The 17356-nt window shown below is 43.8% G+C and overlaps 2 protein-coding genes across 4 annotated transcripts in view; one reads left to right on the forward strand and one right to left on the reverse strand.

The window, feature by feature from the left end:
• hip1 (huntingtin interacting protein 1) overlaps window positions 1-14354 on the reverse strand; it is a 56799-nt gene extending 42445 nt beyond the window's left edge. Inside the window, exons 1-2 of one of the 2 annotated variants that reach the window (XM_063492696.1) lie at window positions 14242-14354; window positions 10530-10652 (exon numbers count right to left, since the gene is read on the reverse strand). In XM_063492696.1, coding sequence (XP_063348766.1) covers window positions 10530-10646 — 117 coding nt within the window. In that variant the 5' untranslated portion in view covers window positions 10647-10652; window positions 14242-14354. Of the gene's footprint in view, window positions 1-2277; window positions 2688-10529; window positions 10653-14241 lie in introns of those variants that run through there. The other variant, XM_063492697.1, reaches the window with a different exon arrangement.
• Window positions 14295-16589, forward strand: bcl7bb (BAF chromatin remodeling complex subunit BCL7B b). Of its 2 annotated transcripts, none has more exons than XM_063492698.1 (6): window positions 14295-14407; window positions 14909-14984; window positions 15076-15163; window positions 15473-15631; window positions 15718-15821; window positions 15933-16588. In XM_063492698.1, exons 1-6 carry the CDS (start codon window positions 14295-14297, stop codon window positions 16002-16004), a joined length of 612 nt encoding a protein of 203 aa, XP_063348768.1. In that variant the 3' UTR covers window positions 16005-16588. The 2 variants fall into 2 exon arrangements, with proteins under 2 accessions (XP_063348768.1, XP_063348769.1); XM_063492699.1 differs by lacking the exon at window positions 14295-14407 and adding an exon at window positions 14628-14796 and having other exon boundaries at window positions 15933-16589.
• Window positions 16590-17356: the final 767 nt, after the last annotated feature.

Consider the following 17356-nt stretch of genomic DNA (forward strand, 5'->3'; position numbering starts at 1 on the left):
ACTGAGAATGAAAGGTCATTTGATTGACTTTAAATGTAGTGTGGTTGTTAGCCGGAGTATTTCTGAAAGTGCTGATCTACTGGGATTTTCCTACACAACCATCTCTAGAGTCTGGGAAAAAGAGGACGAAAATATCCAGAGAGCACAATTCTCTGGGTAAAAATGACTTGTTGATGTCAAACAAGAAAGCCCGGAGTACCTCGAGCTGATAGGAAGGCAACAGTAACTCTAACAATACTTGTTAGAACCGAGGTACGCAGAAGAGCATCTCTGAATGCACAACATTCAGATGCAGCAGAAGAGCACACCAGGTGACACTGCTGTCAGCTAAAACAGGAAGCTGTGGCCCGGACTCACCGGAAATGGACAATAGAAGGTTGGAAAAATGTGGCTTGATCTGATGAGTCTCTATTGCTGCTGAGAGATTCAGACGATGGCGTAAACAACACGAAAGCATGGATCCATACTGCTTTGCATCAACTATTCTGGCTGCTGCTGGTGGTCTAACGATTTGGGGGGTATTTTCTGAGCACCATGTCACCAAGCTCAGATCATCTCAAACTGGTTTCTTGTACATGACAGAGAGTTCACTCTACTGACATGAACTCGACAACCACCAGGTCTCAATCGAATAGTGCACCCTTGGGATGTGGTGGAACAAGAGATTCATATCATGAATGTACAGCCTACAAATCCACAACAACTGAAGGAATGTTTCCAGCACCTTGTTTAATCTATATCATGACGAATTAAGGCAGTCCTGGAGGTAAAAAAAAAAAAAAAAAAAAAAAGTCCAGTGAGTGTATATTTACATAAAGAAACTGTAGGTCTATAACCATTCATCCATTCTTGCCGCTTATCCTTTTCAGGGTCGCGGAAGAGCTGGAGGGCTGTCATCATCTCTAAACAACACACCCTGCATACCTTCAGCCACATTCCTCAATGTTTCATCTCTGCTGTGCATCACCAGATTACCTGTGGTGGCGCGGTGATGCACAGTCTGCAAGACCCACTGGACAGCGGCAGAAACAACATGTAGAAAAGCTTTGATTGGAATACTTTACACTTTCCCACTTTTTCTCGAGGTTCAGCTAAAATAACCTGTTAATTGCAACTGGAAGGTGATGCACCAGGAGGCTTTCCATCACTACACCTACCTACGCCATGTCTACACGTGACTGACTTCACGTGGGCGGCTGAGGTTTTTTCTTTCCTCACAGCTGAGAGAGTGATTTTCCTGTTCCAGCTATGGACAGCCTGTCAGGATCCGGTGCATCTTTACAGAATTTACACTCGCTGTGCTTTTCCTCCACAAACCTTTGAGTCTCTAACCTGGTTGAGGATTACTAGAGAGTAGGCTTTCTCATCAAACCACACACACACACACACACACACACACACTCTCTTACACTTCTGTACAAAAGGCTAAAAGTGCAACCCCTTCATCCACTGTGAAAGGCTTCTTGTGCACCTGCTTCAGCAGTCCAAGCTGCACCTCTTTTGCCTCATCCCCATCGCTCTGAGTCAAAGGAAGATGAACAGGCAAATGTGGAATAAACTCCACATCGATCGCCAGTTTGAAAACATCACTGCTTGTGAAGAAGTTATACTTTAAATTCACCCTTAGAGCCCCCAGTCTCTTGAATCTGTGTTATAGAGCTTTAACTACACACTCAGACTCGCCTTGAGGTTTGTCAATAAGATCCTGTAATTGACATTCATGGCACATTTAAACCATGCTTGCAGAACTTTTTCCTCTAACCTGCAGCAGAAACAGAGCTCTGGTCAACACAGGAAACATTTCCAGGTCTAAGAAGAACACTATATTAAAGCCAAATGTGTGAATGGCTTCATTTACTTGCACTAGAAATGTAAAGCCTCCAGAGAGTAGGCTGCATTAACACAATCGTGTGCTTTCTGACTCTTGGTTTCATCATTTTCCCGACTAAATGCAGCTGTTCTTTCACTACAGCAGCTCGCAAACCCCTGGAATAAACCCACGGGAGACCTCCGAGCTTTCACAACAAAACCCAAACTTCCCACGGACGCATTTAGCTGCCATGTAAACAGCAGACAGAGCAAGTCCCTGCTTGCACCGAGCCCAACTTGCATGTATTCACCCTGCCGAGTGTAGTGTGTGCGCTCAGGACTTCTTGGACACCACCCCCACCTCCACAAAAACATGCAAACCCGTGGATCTGTCGCTTTCTCCTTTTTTCTCTTAATATCCGTCCTTAGCTCACATAAAGACAACCCGATCGGCTCTTCGGGACTTACGATTTTGCTCAGATCCATGATCGTCCTTCCAAGACGGCGAGCGGGGGATCCTCGGAGCTGCTGGCTCTCTCCTAAAGCGCAGTAATTAGTAACGGGAAAGCGACTGAGGCTACAAATGCATTTGGGAGGAGAGGAAGGGGGGAGGAGGTGGCGAGGGCCGTTAGCTCAACATGTGTCCCGATTTGGTATTAAAATGCTGCTCTATTCTTCCTTTGCTTCCTTCCGCGTCCAGTCTGCTTTTCTCCGCGAGCTCTGCGCGATCTCTTATCGGCGAGGACTTTCAGCATCCGACCCGGCGAGGAGCTCAAGCTGTCTGGGAGGAAAAACCCAGCGGACTACCGCTGACGATAGGCGCTCATTTCACTTTAAAAGGGGCAAAAGAAAAGACAATCACCCCACTCGCATGAATCAGCCCTCGTAGGGGCAAACACCGAGGCAGGAGGCTACCTTTATTTTGCAAATAGCCCGCTCTCCTGTTAGACAATAGTAGCATGGAGCCCGCAGAGTGGGATGGCTCAAACACGGTGGTTTTCAAACTGGGGTCCGGGGAACCGCCGGGGGTCCTAGCAGGGAGAGAAAAAAAAAACGGGGTGGGGGTGGTTGGGGTTTGCAACTTCCACTGCTGCTCCATTCACTAGTAGAAGTAACAGATGGTCACCTGATCTAAACTGCAGCAGGAGCCAAAAGACCATCTACCCCTCCCCTACCTCCAAAAAAATAAAGAAATTTAAAATAATTAAATCATCTTCCTCACCGTGAAGATCAGAAAAAGCAGGAAAGAGAAGAAGATGTGGGAACAACAACAGACACTTAGATAAAATTTAGCCAAAAGAACAAAAAGGCTGTGGTACAAAGAAAACTCAACAACTTAACTATGCTGACAGTATACTGTAGAGCCCCTATATTTCCATACTTTATATGCACACACTGCCTTAAAGCCTTATCCTGACTCTGACTACAGTGATGGTGAAGCCTGGGAAAAAAAAAGCAACTTTCAAAAGGTGAAAAGTGGGGGAAAGGAGCTCAGCGTCCACAAGGAGATCAATCCTGGGCAACTGATGCCCCCATCTGGTGCCTCTGAGAGTCTTCAGTTATTTTGTGTTTGTGTCAGCCCGCAGGATTTGTGCTTCACAACAGCTTAAAGTTTCAGGCCTTTTTGACACAAGAAATTCTGGGAGAGTCGTCTATAACAGACCCTCCATAAAGATACAATTTTAACATGACATAGCAGGTAAAATGCAGGTGTTACAATTCCCGTAAACTAAGCCTCTTTACTGAAATACAAGCTTCATTAATTCAATCAGTAATTCCTAGATGCTTTTCTTCATACCTTTGTTGTAACGAGTGGTTATGAGAGTTACTGTTGCCGTCCTATCAGCTCAAAGCAGTGTGGTCATTCTCCTCTGACCTCCAACATCAACAAGTCAATTTTTACCCAGAGAACTGACCAGCCCAGCCCGTCTGGCACCAACAACTATGCCACATTCAAAGTCACTTAAATCACCGGGATGATGCTCGGTTTGCATTTCAGCAGGTCGTCTCGACCATGTCTGCATGCCTAAATGCATTGTGTTGCTACCACGTGATTGGCTCATTATACAGTTTCATTAACAAGCTGTCGCACAGGTGCGCCTAATAAAGTGGCCAGTGAGTGTATCTAAACAGCATATTTACTAACTTCAATTCACATTTTAGGGACCAAGTGTGGACTCAGCCGCATGCACAGAAGTGTCAGCCTGATGTCGATAACTAGACTGTATAAAGTGGCCAGTGTGTGCGAATCTGTGCCCTTAGTTTCTTATCAATCGTGTAATACCTGGCTGGCTCATAATTCATTTTGTTTCACAATAACAACAACGCGAAACATCCAGGCAGAGTGACAAAGACTCATCCTCAATGAAAAAGAGACAGTACAACCGCCAACATCAACGAGGCAGTCTGGGATTACACGACAGAAGACTCGGAGACAGCCAGCGAGCCCACAGGATCCATTTTTAAAATCCAGGCCAGGCTTTCAATCACAGCTGACCAACCAGGGCCAGGCCAGGCCAGCCACAATAATCAATATGTCACTCATTAGACTATCGGGTGTGCGCATTAAACCTCCAGGCTGCCCAGCAGTCAGTCTAAAAACAATGCCAGCTATTTTCCACCGAGTCTCCTCACTTCCTGGTACGGCGTGGGCCCATCGCCGAGCATTTCTCACATACAGCAGTCCCACTCTGTCTCTGTCTTTATTTTGACTCAGCAACACTCATCTCTGTTTTATACAGTCTAACCCGCTTTAAAAGGACACATCTCTGAGTTTCAGTCATTGTTTTAATTTAGCAATATGAAGCATGTAAGAGTGCTCAAGGTGTTTCAGCAGTTAAATCAGATGTGGGCTAGGATTGCTGAGTAAGTGCAGTTCAATACGGGCTGGCTGGGTTGTGCTGTCAGCATACATCATGTGCCATCTTTTTTCCTGTTCCAGTAAACCTCTCACAGTCCACTTGAACCGTGATGTCATACTGCACCTTCCTGACTAAAGGTTAAGGACCAAGAAGAGCAAAGGCTCACCTAACCTGCTGATTATTTGTGTTAAACTTCCTACTCAGCAGCCATATGACATATTAGAAAAGGTGTGTCATATCTCTTTAAGCAGGTGTGGCTTGGAAAAGGTCGTTGTACCATGTCAAAACACAGTCAGGGGTTAAAGTCCTCCAAAATCTCTTGTTTGAACTCAAGTGTTATGACACGACACTTTTCCTGGAATATCTTTGTTTCCCGCAGTGGAAAAAAAAAGACATTAAAACACAGGAGTTTGTGGTGTGTTATCATGTGAATGCGCTAACATAAGGTGTTATTGACACAGCAGGATGATTTTTTTAAAAAGACTGGAGCCACTTCTTCATCATGTCTATATGTTGTACATCAGTAACCTGGGATATTGAAGCAGATGTTTGCAAATCGAATCAGAGGGGTTTACCACGGAGCGAGATTACTGGGTTAGCGAGCTACGTTGAGCTTAAACACAGAGTTTTCAGTTTCACCGTGGCAACACATGCTTGACCCCGGTCAGGAGCAGGTGGAGGAAATGATTCCTTCATTTACAGCTCGGTTTTAAGAGTTGGAACGCATTTTATACGTGCAACTTGTTAAGCTCAGCAAACTGTGCACCACATCGTCACCGGAGCGTGCATGCATAAATGTTTTTATACTGCCAGGTCTCTGCTACACTGCTGGAATTGAAGCTGCTTGAGGACAGATCAGAAAAACGTTCACGCTATTTCTCACTGAGAGCACCTGTTCAATCAATAAATTTTATTTGACTCGAATCTGCCGAGAAACCAAAGCGATTTCCACGGCTCCTTTATTTTGCTTCGGGGCAGTAACCTTTCATGTTTCAAAGCACCCGGTTTAAAGTTTCAGAGCTTCGATGAGCAGCCACCACACTAGAAATAAACACCAGCACCGAGAGCGCACTTAGCAATAAAATAAATACATTAACTCGAGTTTAAACTCTAAGTGTTAAATCCTGAGATTATTACCCCCCTCGTATTATTTGAAACTGTGTGACATTTGACTGCTATAGTTATAGTTGATGTTCTTTAAAGATTTTATCTCCATCATCATCTGATAACGTCTCTGACCGGAGCAGGCAGCGCTCACAGGGACTCTTTCGTGTAGAGGAAGAGTCATATGATGCGTGAAATGCCCCTTGTTATATGAGCGCTCACCGAGAATGACGCAGAAAGTCCGGCTTAACAGAGAAAGTTGATAAACACTGTCATCTTCCACCGGGGGTTTTAGGTTGGGTCAAGTCAGCTAATGCCAAGAAAGCCCAGCTTTGATGAGCTTACTTCAGACTAGCAGGGAATTTTCAGCCTCAGTCATTTATGTGTAGAGGAGACCTTTGTTATTGTGTCAGCAGTTTAAAAAAAAAGCTTTCATTTTCATTCTGACATTTGGTATTCGTGTTGGCATGGTGACCATCAGGGCAGGACCTCTGGACTTATTATTATTATTATCCTGAAAGAATTATATGATAATATTGTATTATTTGAAATGAAGAAACTCTGACAATGACATAGGTTGTCACATGGAGTAAATGGAGTTGTACTCTTATAGTGCTTTTCTGCTCTGTTTGAGCACTCAAAGCACTTTCTTACTACAAGCCTCATTCACCCACTCATACAAAGATTCTTTTTCCTATTGCTAAGTGCTTTTAAGCTAACTCTGATGAATGCATCAGGTTCAGTATCTTGCCCAAGGATCCTTCGACGTGCAGACTAAGACTAGAGGAGCCAGGGATCGAACCTCCTGATTGGCAGACCTCCTTGCTCTACGGCTGAAGCAGCCCAATTCCCCTACCACGCTCTTCCACCGGTGACGTAGCTTCCAGTCTGACTTTTGACCTCTGCTGCGACTGACACAAACAAGCACCCCGTCTCCACCTTGCACCTTTCACTGTACCGTGCTCGTAAAACTCAGCAGGGAACTCCAAAACAACCTGCAATTCAGAGCCATTGTTATTGTCACCAGTAACTCCTCGGTGCACTTTGTTCCACTTACTAACCCGTCACTCACGTCCCGCTCCATTATTCCACGCAGCCAGCGCAATGAGGCCACAAACCACCACCCGCCGTTTCTGCTCCCTCAGCGCCTTTAATGGTCTCGCTTTCGTGCTCGTCTGCGTGTATCCCACATGCATGCGGATATCCCTCGACAACTTCCTGCGCATTCTGAATCGCAGGATGTCAAAGAAGGCGACGAGGACTCGAGACAATGAGCGGCAGAGGGGAGCAGAAGGAGGTAAAGACAAAAGACGAGGGAGAAAGAGAGGCAGGAAGACAGCGTGATTTTAAAAAAAAAACGCCTGTCTACAAAGACCCCTGCTGATTCCTGCTTGTGCCCAAAGGCCGTGATCTTGCTCCTTGTCTGAATTGCAAAGCTGCCGTGACACCAAACGGAATTAAAAGATCGCGCAGGCCTGGGGGACAGGCCTTCTGTACTAAGAGCAGGTTATTTACTTCCTACGAATCAGCCCAAGAATTAATCAGACTCTAGTTAAACATCCAGCTTCTACTACTCCTCCAAAACACCAGGAACAGGACTGCAAACTCAACCAAAGCAACCTTAATGCTGGCAGTTCAGTTTGATAGAAAATAAGGAGAACACCGCCCCCATTAACAGTCAAACAGTCAAAGCACTTTTATATCCAGATACAGGAGTGCCCTCAGTATGGACAATTAAAGGGGAAGGACGAGGCAGACAGACAGTCTGATTTTAAGGCCTTCATTATGTAACATGCGTACAATGTGGTGTCACTCTGTGGCTCACTCTGCATATCCCAACTGAGGAGCTGGTGCCCCAGAAATGTTCCTCAAGCACTAATTATGGTTCCTATTGGTCCATAGATTACTACCTACGCCAGCTTTCAAATGAAAAACCTCTCCTGTCCTCTGGGAGCTCAGGGACCGGGAGCTGGCATCTTGGACATTTCGGAGCCTGAAGATAAAAGATGATAAAAACTCCCGCCGGTGTTCATCGTGTTATTTACTCCTTTGTTTTCGCTACAGCTTTGAGGCTACGATTCAACCCAAACCAAAACACAGAATGACGTTTCAGACGAACTCCCCCGGAGATTTAATCCGCCTAAACTCTAAATGAAAGACTCGGTCGCTGTTATGAGACTAAACATGTCATTAAAAGTGCTGAGTGCTATCAGGTTGCCCTGGTTCGTGCTTTTTATAACCCCGAGTGGACATGACAGAGGGGATTTTGCACACAACAGAAAGGATCGGGCAGGAAGTTCTCAGGATGAGCGTGGCTAGAAAACCACAGAAGACATTTGGGTAAAAAAAGAAAAAAGAAAAACAAACAGCTTTTAATTTACGCCTTGAACTTGTCTCAACTAACAGCAGATGATTCTGGAGTCATTTTTAAGTTGTTGTTGTTTAACTCAGTGGGTCTAAGCCAGGGCGGGCGGAGTGGGCGGGGTACTTCTCCAGTATAAAGGGGTTATTTGGTGGAATAAACTCAACTAATCGAGGGAATAAAATAAAACCCAAAAGTTATAATTTAATTAAAGAGCTGAGTGGACAAAAGGTTAAAAGTCAGTTAAAAGTAATGTGTAAGATGTAGAAAATGGACAGTTTTTGTCTTGTATAGTGTATTTCCATGTATGTTTGCAGGTGTTTCAGTAAATCCCTGCACCTATTTCAAATTTTCCTGGCAAAACATAAACAAACGAGAGGCTGACCGAGAGCTCTGCACACTGCTCTATAATATGGATGTTGAAATTGGTCTTCAAGGGAAAAAAATAGCATGTCAGCTGAACTAAGTGCATGAAAGGCTAAAACAGTATGTCGTGAGGGTAAATCAGATAAAGAAGCGTTGGGAATAATCTGGGAATGCCTGGATTCATTCATCTGCAAAAAAGCATTGAGGCTATGATTAGGGGTTATTATACCGAGTCATTTTTGACACTATACAGTCCAAACAAACTTGAACATATCACTGATAACCAGCACAAAAACAAGAAATTTAACAGAAATAATAAGATTCTGTTCCAAACAGTAGAAACAAATAACATAAAAAAAAGTTTTACATCTAAGGTGAGCTTGTTAATATGAACGGACGGACGAAAAAAAAGGGGAAATAAAGGAAAAAGCTGGTGAAAGAAACAAATATCTAAAAGCAGACAGGCTGTTGGGATTTCTATAGAGGTGAAAGCCAGCCACCCAGCAGATTTAGGCAGCTTTAGAGCACAACAGATCAGATGAGATTATCTCTCGTTGATCCCTGTAAAGCAGACAGCACATTCATTGATTCCTGCACCTCCTGCCGCAGCTCTGGATCCTCAGTTAGAACCCCCCCCCCCCCCCCCCAACAAAAACCCCCAAAACAAAACAAAAACAACAACCACGAGGAACAAAAAGCAAACATAAGCATTTCCTCTCATACGGGTGACAAATCCCAATGAGTATTATCTTAAAAATTACACCTTTACGAGGCGGAAACTGACTCCATTAGTACGAAAACAGTAGTGTGATCTGCCGACAACACATCAAACTTGGGCTTGTTAAAGCTTGCCTGAATATTTTCACCCTCCTTTAATGGGAGATACACTAGAGCAAGACAAAAACACCTTTCTGCTCAGACACATTTACTTCCCCCTCCAGTTTCCCCGGAAGCTGGAGCAACTATGTGCCTGCATTACGTTGCCATGCTGGCACCTTCCGCAGGGTGTGATCTCAGGAGCCTGACAGTGACCCAGTGACCAGGATTGGCTTGAGATGCACAAAGCTACGCATGCGTCTTTCCCCAACTTTAATCCATACTGCTGCTGCGACGGGCTGGCAGAGAGGGGGCCAGACTGGATGAGACCATCTAGAGGCAGCGAGGCCAAATACCTACTGTGCACATTTAGGCTGTGTGGACTGTACTGTCCGATTTTAGCAGCAGGAGTGGATTGGGAAAAGCATGTTGCAGCACTACCACGCTGCCTTGATTCATCTGACCTACTTTCCCCCACCGCTTTCCCTCCTCTGCGCCTGGTCCGGGGCAAGGGGAGGGGAGACCACCAAGCAGGAAGCAGCAGGCTCCACAGCATATATGTATATATAGGAAGAGCAATCCCTGCAGTCAGGCATAGCTGAGTAAAGATACACAACATTCATTATTCATCAGCAGCCATGAAAACTAAACACAAGGAAGGAAGACAGTCAGTTACCTTGGTTTTACAATTTCACCCATTTTCATCCTCATCCCTGGTCCTGCCTTAAATGCAGTTTACATACATGATACAGCTCCACTGAGCCCCCCTCCTGTGTGCTTTTTTATGCAGCAGAGTTATCTGAATTCAAAAGGCCACTGACCCACATCTCCACAGCTCTTTTGTTGTACAGTGGGCTCGTTTTGTGTCTGCTGATCTCAGACAGACGTGTGGGAAGGTGACAACAATGTGGATCAAAAAAAAAAAAAAAAAAAAAAAGCAAAGCAAACACGGGGTAGGCCTGATCGACTCAGCTGTCACACGGTGACTCGTTTAAAATGATGAAGGAAAAATCTGGCTCCCGTGTCATTTCCTTCTCTCGCGTCAGACGGAGAGAAATAGTGACACAGTGCTGTGCATAGTTTAAGCTGACATGACTTTTTAAAAACCTCCCACCAGCGACATAAAACAGAGGCTCTCAGCCCGGGACCTCCATCCCACGCTCCCGGCAGAATAACGTTATTATATGACTGTGACCTCCTGTGCTCCGTACCTGCACTCTTTCAAAGTTTTCCCTCTCCAGCTCCAGGCTGTTGGCTCCTCCGGTCCGTCGGATCACTTTGGGGATAGCGTTGGGGACTTGCTGCATGGAGCTTTTTACTCGATCCATTGTCGTCTGAGGCAGAAGAAGAACAAACAGCAGCGGGGGGGAAAAACAGAAAGAGAGGCTTTTAGCTTATAACCGTTCTCTAGGCTACAGTGAAGTAGACTCCGAACTGCGCTAACTATGGCGGGCAGCCGTCCATACTGCGCTGCTGGACTCGTCGCCCCCGTTCACAGAAGCATTTGGCCTCTGCGTCCACCACCAACACCACCCCAGTCAATGACAGGAGCAGCCTGAGCGGCACCAACGTAAAGCTCGCGCACAAGCTCACCGCGAAGGGCTCACTTCCGCTTTCACTTTTTCAAACTAAAGTTCCCAAATTCCGACAGTTAGCGAGGACGTAAATCTCACATGTGGAGAGCGGAGATAGACTCAGCTGTTACTTATATTTTAACTTACAGCTTATATTGTGAATATACACTCACTGGCCACTTTATTAGGTACACCTTGCTAGCACCGAATTGGACCCTCTTTTGCCATCGGAGCTGCCTTTATTTCTTGTTTGCAAAGATTCAACAAGGTGCATGAAACATTCCTTAGAGATTTTCCTCCATACTAACATGACAGCATCACACCGCAGATCAGTGACGAGAATGTCCTTGTGCACCACATCCCAAAGGTGTTCTATTAGATTGAGATGTGGTGACTGTGGAGGCAATTTGAATACAGCGAATTCATTCAAGAAACCAGTTTGAGATGATTTAAGCTTTGTGAAGTTGTGCTCAGTTGGGACTAAGGGGTCAGAAATGTGCCAAGATAATATCCCCCACATCATTACACCACCAGCAGTCTGAGCAGTTAATACAAGGCCGGATGGATAAATGCTTTCATGCTGTTTATGCTAAACTATGATCCAACAACTCATCACACGAGGCAACATTTCTCTCTGGTGAGTTTGAGTCACAGTTTCCTCTTTTTTGTGACATCAAGTGTGGTCTTTTTCTGTACCTGAATGTTGTGCATTCAGACACGCTCTTCTGCATGGTACCTTGGTTGTAAACAAGTGTTGTTACTTTTGCCTTCCTATCAGCTGGAAACAGTGTTGCCATCCTCCTCTGAGCTCTGAAGGTAGTTTCTCTTTTTCATACCATTCTCTGTGAACTCTAGAGATGGTCGTGTAAGAAAATCCCAATAGATCAACATCTCGTTAAATTCTCAGACCAACAACAACATCACATTCAAAGTCACTTAAATCAGCGTTCTTCTTCCCTCTGATGGTCAGTTTGAACATCAGCAGACCATCTTGATCAAGTCTACATGCATAAGTGTGCTGAGATGCTGCCATGCGATTGGCTGATTAGGTAAAAGTTAATAAGCAGCTGAACATGTGTACCCAATGAAATGGCCAAAGATCAAAATATTTTAGTTTTACTTTTAAAAGCAGATATTTCTTCAGCCAGTTACTTGTCATGTTTTTGCTTTTAAATTAAATAAATAAATATGAACCAAAGTTAAATATTATATTTTGCATTTTAAGCCAGGACTACGTGCCCCCTCTGAATGACAACAACTTTGAGTAAACTGATGGACGTCCATTTGTGGTAATGTGTGCAAATAAAAGCACAAAATTCACCTGACTCACAGTGTTTGTCATCAACGCTGATGTGCAAACCTCACAATCTCTGAAAAATGAAAAGCCTTTAATGACAAAGTCGTGGCAGGAAGTTGCTGCCATTGTAGGTACCATGACAACTTTCAGCTGCATGCTGGGCTGTTATTTGGATATTTTCTCTAGTAACGGCCTTGGGACTCCTCCCTGTGTTGTCAGCCACTGGCTGAAGCTCTAGCAGTCCCCGCCTACGCCATCAGTTAATATGTTGACATTTTTCTTTTTCTGTGGCCTTCCCCACATTCAGCTGTCTTATCATATCCTGTCAAACAGATATAGAAACACTAAAAGAAAATATTCAATGTGATGATTCTGGAAACGTACGCCACGGAAATGTTTAGTCTGAGACTAAGATACAGATTTTTCATCGCTGAGATTATTTTTTCTAGGCAGCATCCAGTTTATTGTAACTCTCTCAGTCACTGATCTGATGTTAACTGAAAAAAAGGATTTAATCTATTTATGTTCATTCTTACTAAAAAGATGATAATGTTAACAGACTTGCATAAATAAATAAAATATTCACATTACTTGACAATGTTGTCACAATGTTTCTAGTTTCATTCTTGGTAGAGTGAAAACAAGTTGCTTAAAGAGAAGCTGGGCCTGCTTCTGCTCCTTTACTATCTGCAGATGACAAGCAAAGCAAATTGAGGATAATTTCCTGTCAGTGATTCCTTCCTATCTCAGCAATAAATCAACACACTGACAACCTTTGCTCTGTGCCCCCTGAGGGCCGGGAGGAGCAGGTTTGCTAATGCCTGACTCAAAGCTGCCCTCTGTTGATTACATGTGGGAACAAGTACATACAAAGACGCTAATCCAGTTCACAAAAATCAATACAAAAGCAAAGAAAAGAGCTTTATGCACTATAAACGTAATTATTTACTGCAGTGGATCCCCTCCAAGATGTTCTGAGAGGATTTTATTTGCTTTGTTTTTGATTTGTATTGTTAACACAGCTTGTACAAATCTAATGAGCTTGAAAGTCAATATGTGAACTTTAAACTCTCTTAGACAAGCTTTCTTATAATTTCTCTAAGTGGTTTTCCGGAATAGTTCTCCAGGCTTCTTGAAGGACATTCAAAGCTCTTATTTGGATGTTGGCTGACTTTTGTTCCATCCTCTCTAACAATGATCCCACACTGCTTCAGTAACGTTGAGATCCGGGCTCTGGGGAGGCCAATCCATGACTCATAGCATTCCGCGGTGATTTCCTATACAGGCTCATTGTCATGCTGAAAAATGTAGCCTTTGCCAATCAGATGTTTTCCAGGTGCTACGTATGGTGGATCAAAATCAGACAATGGTTTTGATACTTCTCCCTGTTTCCCCTCATAGCAACCACCCTTCCACTGAGACCATGTCTGATGAGGCTCCAGCGAACATTAGATCCTAGGTGGTGGCTTCCACTTCTCCAGTTTCCTCCATTTTTTTAAGTACACACTTTGGACCTAATAGCTGATTCCCAACGAGCTTGAAAGATCTTCAGAAAGCTTGGAGAGCTATTCCTAAAGACCACTGGTAAAAACTGACAAGAAAGTCTGGCTGCTTGGAAGCAAAATATAAAGAAATAAGGGGTGGTTCAAGACTTTTCCACAGTAGTGTAGTTTTGAGTAGAGCTGCTAACAACTCACTTTAAAGGTGACAGGGGCTCCGCACAGGGGGACAACCCCACAACATGTTGGGTTTATTTATTTATTTATTTTTTTAGGAGAATGCCTTTTTTAATGTGAAAACAAAATCCCCACGTCTCACTTTACAGCCTTCAAAGCTGTCATTAAGTACAGCATTTGAATAAACTGTACATTAAATAGAAACCTCCACTATAGTCAGAAGGGATGGATAATGGACAAAAAAGACGAATAAAATCAAACGTGCCCAGCCTGTCTTTACAGTACATTATATATATATAGAGTGAACATAAGGTGTCAGAATGAAGCTGACAAAAAAGGGAGAAAAAAATGTGACGAAGGAATCTCGCGAGATTACCAGTGTAACGGAGGACTGGGGCTTGGTCTTGAAGTTTTCAGATGCATCTGTAGATGAATCATAACAGCATCAAGATGTCGGGACGATCGGGCCGCGCTGAGACGCGAAGTCGGGCTAAAGACGACATCAAAAAGGTGCTAGCGGCCATCGAGAAAGTGCGCAAATGGTACGTAAGCGATCCGCGGGGGGACAATATGGAGGGAAAGGTATTAGTAGACCGAAGCCCGATATCTGCTGCGTCGCACAACAAACTTCAGTCGGAAAAGTTAGATGATTGACGGAGACGCCGACCAACCCGTGCCCCAGTTTGACAGAGGGGGCGGGGCTAGCTGAGTTTTTCCGCCGAGAGCTGTCAATATGGCTTCAGCCTGACATGCGGCGCGCGGCTAATTCCGGCTCGCTGTCCCGTTAGTCTAATTACAGTGTAATTCATAAACACCCGCGGACGTTTCCCCGGGGGTTTTAACCCTCTCCTGCACTGTGAGCGATGCCTGTTAGTGGGCACATTGTGATATTTGTGCAGCTGTCCATTGTGTGCTGTTGGAGAGAGAAAACGTGAGCGTGTATGCTGTATGTCATGTTAGAGACTGAGGCTGTGAACCAGGTGAAAGCGGTAGATGTTTGCTGAGCTCCTGTCTCAATGTAATCAAACTAATCACATCCCCAGGGAGAAGAAATGGGTGACAGTTGGTGACACGTCTTTACGTATATTCAAGTGGGTGCCAGTGACGGAAACAAAGCAGGTGTGGGCCTTTTGTCATGTGTAGCTTATTTTTTAATAACCTTTTTTTGCTCACATTTCTTGAAACTGACAAATTGCACTTCCATTGTCAGATATATCGCACCAAATCCACCGGTGGAGAAGTTAGAGGCTTGAAAGATGTGGTCCTGGAAAACACCAACTCTCTACTGGATTTTACTGGTATGTTTGAAGGCTTTTAAAAATAATTTTTAAAAGGTTTGCTGACTTGTTTTGTACTTAATGCTGTCTAAATTAAAACAACAATCTAAAAGAAATTAGTAACAGTACTGTTCTAAAGGTGGTCATACCAAATATTGAGTTGCAGTTTCATGTATGTTTGCATATGTCACAGTAATTCACTGGACCTATTGCTCATTTCATAAAGAAATGAGAGGTTGCTCGAGACTAATGCACAGTAATATATATTTCAAAAATGCTGTAAGAGCTGTAACCTCATGTTCCGTGCCTTTCCCTTCCTCTCTGCGCCAGATGAAAACAGCAACCAGAGCTTTCTGTCGGACGTTTACCAGCCTAAAATGGATAACAGCAGCAGCACCTCCAGCTCGCAGCAGGTCAGCCCTCCTCATGCCTCCAGCCTGCGAGCTGAAGACTCCCAGCCTCCAATGCTCGGCCAGGAGAGCGTGGATGGTATGTAGATAATACGCACTGCATCACATTTGTTGTGACAGCTTCGATAATCAGTATATAATCTCGCTGCCTCCTTCATGATGCAGAGCCAGTTCACTCAGGACAGGAGGGCACAGATGAGCCACCCACTCTGATCAAGGAGGACCTTCTATCATCAGGAACTGTCAGACGGAGCACCCCAGACACCCAGGTTCACTGCGTTAAAAAATGAGCTCAAAGAAGACCAAAAAGCATGTTCCTTCGTTAAATCATTCCTAAATTTATTGCAGTCTAATTAAATGTGTTTCTTTTCATTGAACAGGAGGAACTGGATGAATCAGGAGCGCCTCCCTTAAAGAAGATTTGCACAGGAGAGAACGCTGTTCTGAGATAGCTTATTTATGATCGTTTTGTCAAAATGCACACAAAACATGTCCTCAGTTGTTGTGAGATTAGCAAAGCTTTGACAATTATTCTGGATCTCTTCATATAATTTACGCAAATATTGCTTATTTTAAATTCAGCTCTTATGAAAATGTGTATTAACTGCAAAATCTTCTCTTTTCCCCCTACTTTAATTGATATTTGAAGTCATGCTGTGTTTCGTTTTTCATCTTGAAAAGGACGGGGGGGAGCATTTTGAACTGTATTTCGCAGGCTTTGTGTATTTTCATGCAGTTGCTGTAATGTCTGATTTTCCTGGCAGCCGCAGCTGAAATTATGCATGTTTCCATATGCTGTTGCTTTATTCTGAAGGTTTATTGGTGATTTTGAAAAGGTGTTATTTGTGAAGCTTTATGCAAATTGCTGTTTTTAGATGTGCCATTGTGTATTAAATACAGTGCCCTCCTTTAAAAAAAGAAGCTTCTTTTGGCTTATCACATGCAAGAATATGATTTTTTTATATATATATATATATTGCTCTATAATATTATTTGCCCATGTTTATAACTGAACACATTTTGTAAATCATAATAAATGCGACTGTTCATTTTAACTCATTGAAGTATGGTTTGGAGATGGTGGCTCTAACAAAATAGATTTTAAAAAAAGGTGGCAGCGCAGAAGATGCTCAGATTGTTACTGGGGGTGAACGGACAGGCTAAGCATTTTGAAATCAAAGTTAGAAAGTCAAAACTGAGACTGTTTGGAAATGCAGAGAAGACATAGTAAATAAACTGAATAATGTATGTTTAACATGGAGCAGCCAGGCAGGAGGAAAAGAGGAAGAGGACAGAGTAAGTTTTGCGTAATTAAGGAGGGCATGCAGAGGGGCTGGCTTCACAGAGCAGTATGCTAGAGATCGGGTGAGATGGCGGGAGATGATTAACTGTGGCGACCCCTAAAGGAAGCAGCTGAAGACGAAGAAGATCCTGCAAAGTTAGGATTTATTCACCATGAGGAAGCCCAGTAGTGGGTAACCTATTGTTTAATCAGCATATTCAAAATGGAGTCCAGACAATGGTTTTAAAAATTAATTCGATAACTGAAGAAGACAGCTCCTCGTTAGATATCGACAAAACCCATGTTCAGTCTATTGAAATATGATTTAAGAGTGCTGATTTGAACGGTTTATATAATTTTTATTGTCATCAGCTGACCCTCTTGCCTCATGTATATTAAATGAGGGCGTGGTTTATCGGAAAAGACTGACGATAGACAGGACAATTCAACCAATGAGAAACCTGCAGGCAAATTTGACGATGGCGCTTCAGCGAGACAGCCAGTGAAAGCGAAGAGGGGGCG

Source organism: Pelmatolapia mariae, linkage group LG14, assembly GCF_036321145.2.
Source record: "Pelmatolapia mariae isolate MD_Pm_ZW linkage group LG14, Pm_UMD_F_2, whole genome shotgun sequence".
NCBI lineage: Eukaryota > Metazoa > Chordata > Actinopteri > Cichliformes > Cichlidae > Pelmatolapia > Pelmatolapia mariae.

Bases quoted from the DNA above. Each gene is read 5' to 3' on its own strand.
- bcl7bb (XM_063492698.1), top strand. From the start codon at position 14,295: ATGAATCATAACAGCATCAAGATGTCGGGACGATCGGGCCGCGCTGAG. The intron at 14,408-14,908 runs GTACGTAAGCGA...TCACATCCCCAG, and splicing joins ATCGAGAAAGTGCGCAAATG to GGAGAAGAAATGGGTGACAG. The intron at 14,985-15,075 runs GTGTGGGCCTTT...TTCCATTGTCAG, and splicing joins CAGTGACGGAAACAAAGCAG to ATATATCGCACCAAATCCAC.